At 48.9% G+C, this 11,046-nt stretch overlaps 1 protein-coding gene across 2 annotated transcripts in view; it reads right to left on the bottom strand.

The window, feature by feature from the left end:
• Nucleotides 1-3,210: 3,210 nt before the first annotated feature.
• PXDN (peroxidasin) overlaps nucleotides 3,211-11,046 on the bottom strand; it is a 71,114-nt gene continuing 63,278 nt past the window's right edge. For both annotated transcript variants that reach the window (XM_032961828.2, XM_076069998.1), the window contains 3 exons: nucleotides 10,076-10,202; nucleotides 8,811-8,924; nucleotides 3,211-7,962 (listed from right to left, as the gene is read on the bottom strand). In XM_032961828.2, the coding sequence (XP_032817719.1) occupies nucleotides 7,840-7,962; nucleotides 8,811-8,924; nucleotides 10,076-10,202 (364 nt within the window). In that variant the 3' untranslated portion in view covers nucleotides 3,211-7,839. The remainder of the gene's footprint in view (nucleotides 7,963-8,810; nucleotides 8,925-10,075; nucleotides 10,203-11,046) is intronic.

Below are 11,046 nucleotides of genomic sequence, written 5' to 3'. Positions count from 1 at the left end.
AAGTGGTGCTCATTTTATCAACTCCGGAGGGACGACTGACTCAGTCAATGCTTCCCCCGAAACAGGATTTGAACTCTCAACCTTTCGACTGCGAGCCGCTCGCCCTGCTGCTGGACAACCTCGCCGGGTGTTTAAGGGATTTATTTTTGCCTTTTTTAGCACTGCGCTTGATTAAGAAAACAAGTCAGAAAGTGTTATGCTACAGATCAACGGCGGCTTAAGTCATCATGCAATGTTTGGATTTCGCTTATATGAAACCTAGGTGACCATAAAATCTATAGCGTAAAATCTATAGCGTAAAATCTATAGCATAAAAGATGATGTAAGGTTTGGACACGGTCCAAAAACGCTGCTGAGGATGATTTTTTTTATGGCGCAAACAACTTCCAAACGAGTTTACTTGTCATCAAACGCTCTGAAACTTTCACGTCTACTGCGAATGGAGGGATATTCATGGCGCTCCTCACCACACACTCACCACACACTCACCACACTCACCACACTCGCCACACTCGCCACACACTCACCACACACTCGCCACACACTCGCCACACACTCGCCACACACTCACCACACTCACCACACACTCACCACATACTCACCACACTCACCACACACTCACCACATTCACCACACTCACCACACACTCACCGCACACTCACCACACACTCACCGCACACTCACCACACTCACCACACACTCACCACACTCACCACACTCACCACACACTCACCGCACACTCACCGCACACTCACCGCACACTCACCACACTCACCACACACTCACCACACTCACCACACACTCACCACACTCACCACACACTCACCACACACTCACCGCACACTCACCACACACTCACCGCACACTCACCACACTCACCACACACTCACCACACTCACCACACTCACCACACCCTCACCGCACACTCACCACACACTCACCGCACACTCACCACACTCACCACACACTCACCACACTCACCACACACTCACCGCACACTCACCACACTACCACACTCACCACACACTCATCACACACCGCACACTCACCACACACTCACCACACACTCACCACACACTCACCACACACTCACCACACTCACCACACTCACCACACACTCACCGCACACTCACCACACACTCACCACACACTCACTACACTCACTGCACACTCACCACACATTCACCACACTCACCACACTCACCACACACTCACGGCACACTCACCGCACACTCACCACACACTCACCGCACAGTCACCACACTCACCACACTCACCACACACTCACCACACACTCACCACACTCACCACACTCACCACACACTCACCACACTCACCACACTCACCACACACTCACCGCACACTCACCACACACTCACCACACACTCACCACACTCACCACACACTCACCACACACTCACCACACTCACCACACACTCACCGCACACTCACCACACACTCACCACACACTCACTACACTCACTGCACACTCACCACACATTCACCACACTCACCACACACTCACGGCACACTCACCGCACACTCACCACACACTCACCGCACAGTCACCACACTCACCACACACTCACCACACTCACCACACACTCACCACACTCACCGCACACTCACCACACTCGCCACACTCGCCACACACTCACCACACACTCACCACACACTCACCACACTCACCGCACACTCACCGCACTCACCACACTCACTGCACACTCACCGCACACTCACCACACACTCACCACACACTCACCACACTCACCGCACACTCACCACACTCGCCACACTCGCCACACACTCACCACACACTCACCACACTCACCACACACTCACCACACACTCACCACACTCACCGCACACTCACCGCACTCACCACACTCACTGCACACTCACCGCACTCACCACACACTCACCACACACTCGCCACACAGTCCGTGAAGAGAGTTTGTTTTTCTTGCTGCAAGTCCAGGCCGCCTAGACATGTGTAAGTATTGTGTCGTGGCGAGGACTATTCTGGCATTTTGTGAAATTAACGCCGCGTCATGTTCAGAAGCAGCGACATGAAAGTGTCGACCCTTGTGTTCGAAGTCTCATAATGACCAAAATCGCTCCGAATGTTCCTGGTCTCGTCGGATCTTGGAAGCCATGCAGGCTTGAGGGATATATTTACTTGCCAGGGGGCCATGTGTGCCAAGTCGTGTCGGCGTGAGGCTGTGAGGCGAGGCCAGGAGATAATGATGCTGGGCGTTAGCCATGGTGGGTGTCCTCCAGATGCGACGGTCTTCTCTCACACACAAACCAGTCGTTGTATCAGTGAGGAGCCTCGAGGCTCAGTGAGGCTTTCCCTGGGTAAATGATTGTCATTGATATATTTATTCTGCTGTCCAGGACACCCTCAGATGCGTCACACGGTGAGACCATTTTGCCGGTGGCCTGAACATGGCCCTGGCTACGGCAAAAGCAGGGCTTTTGCCAGAGGTGATTAACTCGACTTGACACCAGGGCCTGAGCCAGAACAGACCTTGAGACCAGAGATCTGAGCGGCTTGGCTTTCGTTGCATCCGCAAGATATTTATGGAAAGAGCACAACCCCATAGTTCGGGCTAGCAGCCAAGTGCAAGGCTACGTTTTATATTTTGAATCATAAATATTCTCTGAAAGCTTTAAGATCGTTTCGGTTATTGGATGCACATCCATGATTGTATTGTACACAATTGAATGCTGATTTTAAAAAATACACGTACTGAAGTTGTTTTCCTGAGCATAGCCAGGGGCACTGACTGTGACATATTTTTTGTTGTATGTTGTTCAGATGCCGTGTACCCTGGTTCTGTGCTTTCTTGCGCATATTTTGTTGAAAAAAATATATATATAATGCATTCATAGTCAGGGGTCCGTGTAGAATACAACTTGAAGCCGATGTGTGAGGCATCACAACCACACGTTTGTGAGCGCATGTGTAAAGCTTAAAACCCATGAATAATAAACAACTCAGTGTTCACCTTCTATTTAGAGCCTAAACGGGAGTGTATGTGCGTCGGATAAGGACGTGCAAAACTGTGAACACACCGCAACATTTGGCGCATCCCTTAGCTCGAGGTCCAATTCTGCTGACTTTGCACACGATCTCTCACAGCAACCTATTGCATTGACTTAGCCAGCAATGAGCATAGACAAACCAACATATCCTCTCCAGGGCGGTGGGAATTCCCATAACAGGAGAGATTGATTTATTTATTTTGCGATACATTGAATCTGTCGCGCGCAGCACAAATGCCAACGCGCGCTCAATCATCGGTGGCGCAGGTCGCCAGGTGCGCGGTGTTTGAGGCACGCGGTCCCACCACCACCCACCTCCATGATGGGGGTGGGCAAAGGCCACCTTTGGCAACCAGGCTCACACAGTGCGGCCAGAGCCGAGAGGAGTTCCTGCTCCGGGAGACGCGTTGTCACGAGGAACGCGCAGACGACCGATGTCCGTGCATTGCTAATGCCGCAGGCGGCGCCGAACGCAAAGGAACTGGAAAAAGAGGTTCAACAGTTGTACAAAGGTTGCGAAACGAACGCGATTATTTTATTTTAATTTTTTTTACAAACAAATTGGATTTTAAACTTGCTTGACTTAAAATCCTTGTGTGCCAGATCATTCCATTAATTCCATTTTAACATGGTGGACTTTAAAATTGAATAAAATTATGGCGATGCAATCGCAAAGTACCACGTTTTAAAGTCTCGTATTTTAGTTTTCCAAAAAAATGTTTTTCCTAAATAAAGCTACATTTTTCTTACATAAGTTTGTACACTGGCTGAATGGGCATAAAACTTCAGCCTAATGTAAAATGCACTTGTGGTTGAAGGAAGTGCATGCACTCTACATCAATTACACTTCCAAAGCACATTGGATAAAACAATTGTCTGCAGAGTGAATGCTTGCCATCGTTGGCGGATGGGAATGGATAGGAGGTTGAGAAGACTTTGACTGTGAGAAGATGGAGGTGAATAAGGGTTGCGACACAACCTAAACGCATCATCCCGTCCAATCGGTCTCCAAGTAATCTTGTGTCCAAGATTATTTTTTGTGAATTCGTTTGTCGTCCTTCCCCCGCACCTCCGATTAGTACGGTTGGCTAAGTACGGTGCGAAAATAAATTCAACATACATGACACATCTGGCTTTCCTGAATACATTTCGAATACGCCCGTTTCCAACTGGCACATCTGAGCCAAGCCACCGCGGGTTCCCGCACGGTACGGGCGGTTGCTCCACCGGCTATTTGCAGAGCCTAGTCGTGACCACACCGCACTACGCTGGTCTCACGAAACATCGGAATCTGGCTCAGGCCCAAAAAGGGCCAGGGGTGGAGTTAATAACGCATCATTGCATGTGATGTCAGTTAATAAGCTGGGAGGTCACCGCGTCGTATATAATACGCGTCTCGACTCGTTCATTGTGTGTGACATTCGTACGACGTGACGGCGTCACCGCATCATCTATACGCATCTTGACTTGTTTATTGAATTTGACGCCAAAGGCATGGCTCGGGCATCTGACCCGTGCTGGGCTGGCTTGGCGCGGCCCAAGCATGGCTCGGATGCAACAGTGTAAAAAGGGGCTAATGAATGCTAGCACCATTGTAGTGAGCCCAAGTCTGGTATTGAATGTGAATGTCAGCCCATTGTATGGTTGCTACACATACCGGTGCTGGAACTTAGAAGCTACAAACCAACCATATTCTCAGTTTAACACGTAGGCTTTCGCGACCAATATTATTCATAATAAAGGTTTTTGGGTTAGATCGCGTTATTTATAAATGTGTCGTGACCCTCCACCACCCGACACGGCCAATCAGCAAAAAAGTGTCACGTTGACAAAAGGCAAATAATTCACTATTTTAGCCCACCGGTGTGTTTGAATCCACAACATTTACAGTTTGAGTACGACGTTTCGCTGGTAATTACATCCAGCATCATCGAGTAATTCGCCAGAATGCTAAAGCCCTCGCTTGCTCCCGGTCTTAAATAGAGCTGCAGGGTGACGTCATCATTTAACTCATTTCAGGTGCAGTGATTTGAGGCGGAGTGGGGGCTGGAGGGTTACGACACATTTATAAATAACGCGACCCAAAAACCTTTATTATCAACCATATTCTCACTGAACTCTGAAATTATTTGATACGTTTGGCATGTTCTGGCACACGCGCGACCCTTTTGTCAATCCACCATTGTTGGATGAGGGCCTGCCCACGCCGTGTGGGTTATTTGGCCATACTTCTCCACGCTGGCCAGTGCTTGTTTGTGAAGGTGGAAACATAGATGTGGGAGAATACAGCAAATCAAATGGACATTGCTGCACTGCCCTCATCTGCCGCAAGGTAGCTCCGTAGCCTATATCACCTGTTATCAACATCGTGGTCACCTAATACACGTGCTACCCAGGCTCATATCACGCTCAGCTTCTGATATCTGATGAGATCAGGTGCATTCTGGGTGATGTCATAGACTTGCATAGATATTGTAATATAAAAATTCAACACATTGGTCTATCGCAAGCATTTCGACCAAGACAATTAAACAATTAACTGCCTCCGTAACATGGCTTGCAATTCGCTACATTTTTCAGGATAAGCCCTTGCAGCCAACGCCTTCCACCAACGGTTTACTATGCATTCTGGGTAACTTGGACATAGGCGTGTTGACGTGTGAGCACATTAATCATTGCAAATGACAATCGTATAAACCCAAGACCTACAGTGAGGGAAAAAAGTATTTGATCCCCTGATGATTTTGTACGTTTGCCCACTGACAAAGAAATGATCAGTTTATAATTTTAATGGTAGGTTTATTTGAACAGTGAGAGACAGAATAACAACAACAAAATCCAGAAAAACGCATGTCAAAAATGTTATAAATTGATTTGTGTTTTAATTAGGGAAATAAGTATCTGACCCCCACTCAATCAGAAAGATTTCTGGGTCCCAGGTGTCTTTTATACAGGTAACGAGCTGAGATTAGGAGCACACTCTTAAAGGGAGTGCTCCTAATCTCAGCTTGTTACCTGTATAAAATACACCTGTCCACAGAAGCAATCAATCAATCAGATTCCAAACTCTCCACCATGGCCAAGACCAAAGAGCTCTCCAAGGATGTCAGGGACAAGATGGTAGACCTACACAAGGCTGGAATGGGCTACAAGACCATTGCCAAGCAGCTTGGTGAGAAGGTGACAACAGTTGGTGCGATTATTCGCAAATGGAAGAAACACAAAAGAACTGTCAATCTCCCTTGGCCTGGGGCTCCATGCAAGATCTCACCTCGTGGAGTTGCAATGATCATGAGAACGGTGAGGAATCAGCCCAGAACTATACGGGAGGATCTTGTCAATGATCTCAAGGCAGCTGGCACCATAGTCACCAATAAAACAATTGGTAACACACTACGCCGTGAAGGCCTTAAATCATGCAGCGCCCACAAGATCCCCCTGCTCAAGAAAGCACATATACATGCCCGTCTGAAGTTTGCCAATGAACTTCTGAATGATTCAGAGGACAACTGGGTGAAAGTGTTGTGGTCAGATGAGACCAAATTGGAGCTCATTGGCATCAACTCAACTCGCCGTGTTTGGAGGAGGAGGAATGTTGCCTATGACCCCAAGAATACCATCCCCACCGTCAAACATGGAGGTGGAAACATTATGCTTGGGGGGTGTTTTTCTGCTAAGGGGACAAGACAACTTCACCGCATCAAAGGGACGATGGACGGGGCCATGTACCGTCAAATCTTGGGTGAGAACCTCCTTTCCTCAGCCAGGGCATTCAAAATGGGTCGTGGATGGGTATTCCAGCATGACAATGACCCAAAACACACGGCCAAGGCAACAAAGGAGTGGCTCAAGAAGAAGCACATTAAGGTCCTGGAGTGGCCTAGCCAGTCTCCAGACCTTAATCCCATAGAAAATCTGTGGAGGGAGCTGAAGGTTCGAGTTGCCAAACGTCAGCGTCGAAACCTTAATGACTTGGAGAATATCTGCAAAGAGTAGTGGGACAAAATCCCTCCTCAGATGTGTGCAAACCTGGTGGCCAACTACAAGATACGTCTGACCTCTGTGATTGCCAACAAGGGTTTTGCCACCAAGTACGAAGTCATGTTTTGCAGAGGGGTCAAATACTTATTTCCCTCATTAAAATGCAAATCAATTTATAACATTATGGACATGCATTTTTCTGGATTTTGCTGTTATTCTGTCTCTCACTGTTCAAATAAACCTACCATTAAAATTATAGACTGATAATTTCTTTGTCAGTGGGCAAACGTACAAAATCAGCAGGGGATCAAATATTTTTTTCCCTTACTGTAATAAGCTACTTGTAAAATCGCGTATATTTGTATAATACAGGAGAAAATAAAGTGTGGCGCTGTTGTTTGTAGTTGTTGTTGAAAAGTACACACGCCCACGGAGGCAGAGGGCGGCGGGCAAGCCCTCCCCTCCCGGGAATGCTAGTGCATGGCACAGACAGGCAGGAAATCAATCGGCATCAGAACGACGAAGGCATCGCCACAGAATCCGAAACCTTAGCTATTTGGGATTAACAACAGCCGTGCTGGAGATCGTGTCTGATGTTGAAATGTAAAACGTCTTCAAAAGGCAGAGTGGTCCGTTACTTCCCAGACTTCACATTTCCAAAACATTATTATTATTTTACTACTACATAAAATAAAATAAAAAAAGGTACAGTGCTTGCGTGCGATTGCCAAAGAAGGGTAAATTTCCTTCCGCTGAACAGAAACGCGGCCGATTTGGAACACTCCTCCTTCGCGGCCGGCATCGCTCCGATCACGGAGCCCTCGCCGGGTCCCCGTCGCAAGACGCGCAGCACCGCCCCTCGCTCGTGACGGGCCTGGTGCAGCGCGCGTGTGGGGGGGGGCACGTCTCCACGAAGCACGTCACCTGGCCTCCCTGCGCAACGAAGAGCACGCGAGGGACGGTCCGCGGGCGCCGTCAGGAACCAGCGACACGTGCCGCGTCAGCCTCAGGCAGGCGATCGACTCCCATCACTACTTTCGGGTCGCAACTCAAAACACAACGCGTTTTTGCACTTGCGCAGAGCGCCTAACTCGCAGCGACAAATTGCTTTCCTTGTGACATTTGGAAGCGACTGTAGATGGTATATTTTATTTGCGTTGTTTAGAATTTTCAATTGTCATGTTTACGAGGGTGAACGTTATGTTCGCGCTTTGAGTGGCAGGTTCGTGCCGGAAAGGCGCCGCGCGTTTAAGGAAAAATAACCTCGAATGGACTCGACCACTGCGCTGTAGCTTTCTGCGAATGTGTTTCCGTGTCGCTCCCTGATGTGTTTTCGGGTTGAGCCGCCGTGTGATTCGGCATGATGCCTGACGTTTTATGCCATGCGCTGGGAGCTCCCTCGGCAACCACCGAAGAGCACGTGGAGCGAGATGCCGGACGTCACGCCTGACCGACACGCGGTGCAGCCCAAAAGGACACCGGAGAGCCACTCCTGCAGTTCCATGGCATGGGATATGAAACCTTTTCTGAACCACTGAGCCACATTGAGCTGCGCTTGAATTGTGGCTTGCGTGTATACTACAAGTATTATATTTGTAATAATAATAATATAAAAACACCACTCATCTGTGGCTCTCATTCTATATAAACTGTCAAGACTGATGCACGCCCGGCAGTATTTTTTTTTCGTCGCAGCACTTTGGTGATATACGGCTACATTCTGTCACTGCTCTGACTTTAATGTCCCCACGTGAATTAACATCGTGGCCCCGTCGACTCACCTTGCAGTGGCAGGCGGTGCAGTCGTCCTTTCTCCACTCGTCGTCCTGTGAGCGGACCACCCCCTCGGCATCGACGCAGCCGTCGCTCTGCACACTCCCCTCCAGCTGGCGGATCTGTGCAAATCCGTGGCATCCACCACCACGAGCACCACCACCACCACACAAACACGCTGAGTTACTGCAACAAACTATACACCCACCACCACCAGCACCACCACCACACAAACACGCTGAGTTACTGCAACAAACTATACACACCACCACCACCAGCACCACACAAACACGCTGAGTTACTGCAACAAACTATACACCCCACCACCACCAGCACCACACAAACACGCTGAGTTACTGCAACAAACTATACACCCCCCCACCACCACCACGACCACACAAACACGCTGAGTTACTGCAACAAACTATACACCCCACCACCACCAGCACCACACAAACACGCTGAGTTACTGCAACAAACTATACACCCCACCACCACCAGCACCACACAAACACGCTGAGTTACTGCAACAAACTATACACCCCCCCACCACCACCACCACACAAACACGCTGAGTTACTGCAACAAACTATACACCCAACCCCCCCACCACCACCACCGTGACATGGTGGGATATTATTTATCCGAGTAAATGTGTGCCGCAAGTTATTGAATATTTGCACCATCACTTAACACAAAAAGGGACGGATGCACCTGGCAAAAAGCCAAGCGTGTATGCTGAAGTGATTTACGCATATCTATCCCCGGATGAATGACTTTAGACTTTTCTTTTCTTTTCCCGGTGTCTGTGTGTGCATATGTGCGAAACGCAGCCTGAAGTTTGAAAGTTTGTAGAGTTTGCGACGGATCGCAAACAGAGCTCCAAGTCGACTGGAGGGTTACGCGTACGGAACACCGTGATGGCCGCAGTGTGTACAGAGTACCTGGGCATTTCATTCGAATATTACGTGATTTAAATATGTCAAATAACATATATATTCTTTACAGCCTTTTGTCTATCCACTGCTGGGTGAAGATAAAGTCAGCCCTGGGGTTTGTTCGACCATTCTTCACCACACTGGTCAGCGTGGGTTGGCGAATTTGTTTAGCGATCACTCGCTGCTGATGTTCAACCGTGGCTGGGAATAGTTGCAGTGCACTGCGGCCCAAGTCACCCCGTGCCATGCAATGCTCTGAAATGTCTCGCACAATGAACAGAATTTCATTGCCGGCAATCTCTACTCTCGCGATTGATGACTTTAAAGCTCAGTACCTGCTGACGTAGCGTCCTGATGGTCCTTTGCATGTCGTCCACAAACGAGCGGAAATCAATCTGGTCGATGTCCTGATGCCTCGGGATAGCATTGGCTGAAGTCAAGTTTGAGCTGTGGTTGTGGGCACTGACAAAGCAAAATAAAAACATTCACATCAATCACAGGCTTAATGAAGCCACCATACCCTCACCCAGCTCATACTCAACGAACAAAAAGACGTTCACTGCATCGCGCACTTTCAGATGTTCTTCTGTGGCCGTCTGGAATGCTCTTCCTTCCGATATTATGAAGCCACTGGAACTACGCACTTTTAAACCTATATTGAAAGCTAATTTCTTCAAAACTTATTTTTGTGTTTAGTTTGTTGTCCTTCCCGCGCACCTCCGATTAGCACGGATGGCTACGTATGGTGCGAAATAGGTTCAACATACATACACATACGTACATACTTCTTACCTACCTTACCACCTCCCTAACATCTCCTAAAGATAAAGGTGAAGCCCTGGAATTTCCTGCTCACCAGAGGGAGACCTCCCCATCGGCGGCTGGCTTGTTTGTCCGTACCATGCTCGACCGCGCTGGTCAGTTTACGCTGGTGACGGGGGAAGAGGGGTTAGGACCAGGGCAGACATCCCCTCGCCACTGATGTGAGCCACCGTGGCCGGGAATGAAACTCGGCTTTCCGGAGGATTCATAGCCCAGTGCACTAACGGCTGCGCCATAAGCTCAACCCGAAGGCCCCTCGCATAGCCTAGATGGGCTGTTGGGACAAATACAGGTAGCGAGCGCCTCTTAACGTCAAACGAGGGGAGATCCTCGGTTCAGATATATCCGCAATGACCGGGAGAGTAGGTCTTGGAAGAAAATAAAGTGCTGCTCTGGCGTTTAAAAAAACCAACCAAACCCCGTAAAGAGCGAGGGGCGTGAGAGCGGCGCTGGGCGGACGGCGCTCGGTTTGCGTGTCGTGGTT

Source organism: Petromyzon marinus, chromosome 27 (genome assembly GCF_048934315.1).
Source record: "Petromyzon marinus isolate PM22_M1 ecotype Great Lakes invasive population chromosome 27, UKy_Petmar_22M1.pri1.0, whole genome shotgun sequence".
In the NCBI taxonomy this organism is placed as follows: domain Eukaryota; kingdom Metazoa; phylum Chordata; class Hyperoartia; order Petromyzontiformes; family Petromyzontidae; genus Petromyzon; species Petromyzon marinus.
This window is presented reverse-complemented; position numbering and strand designations above follow the sequence as displayed.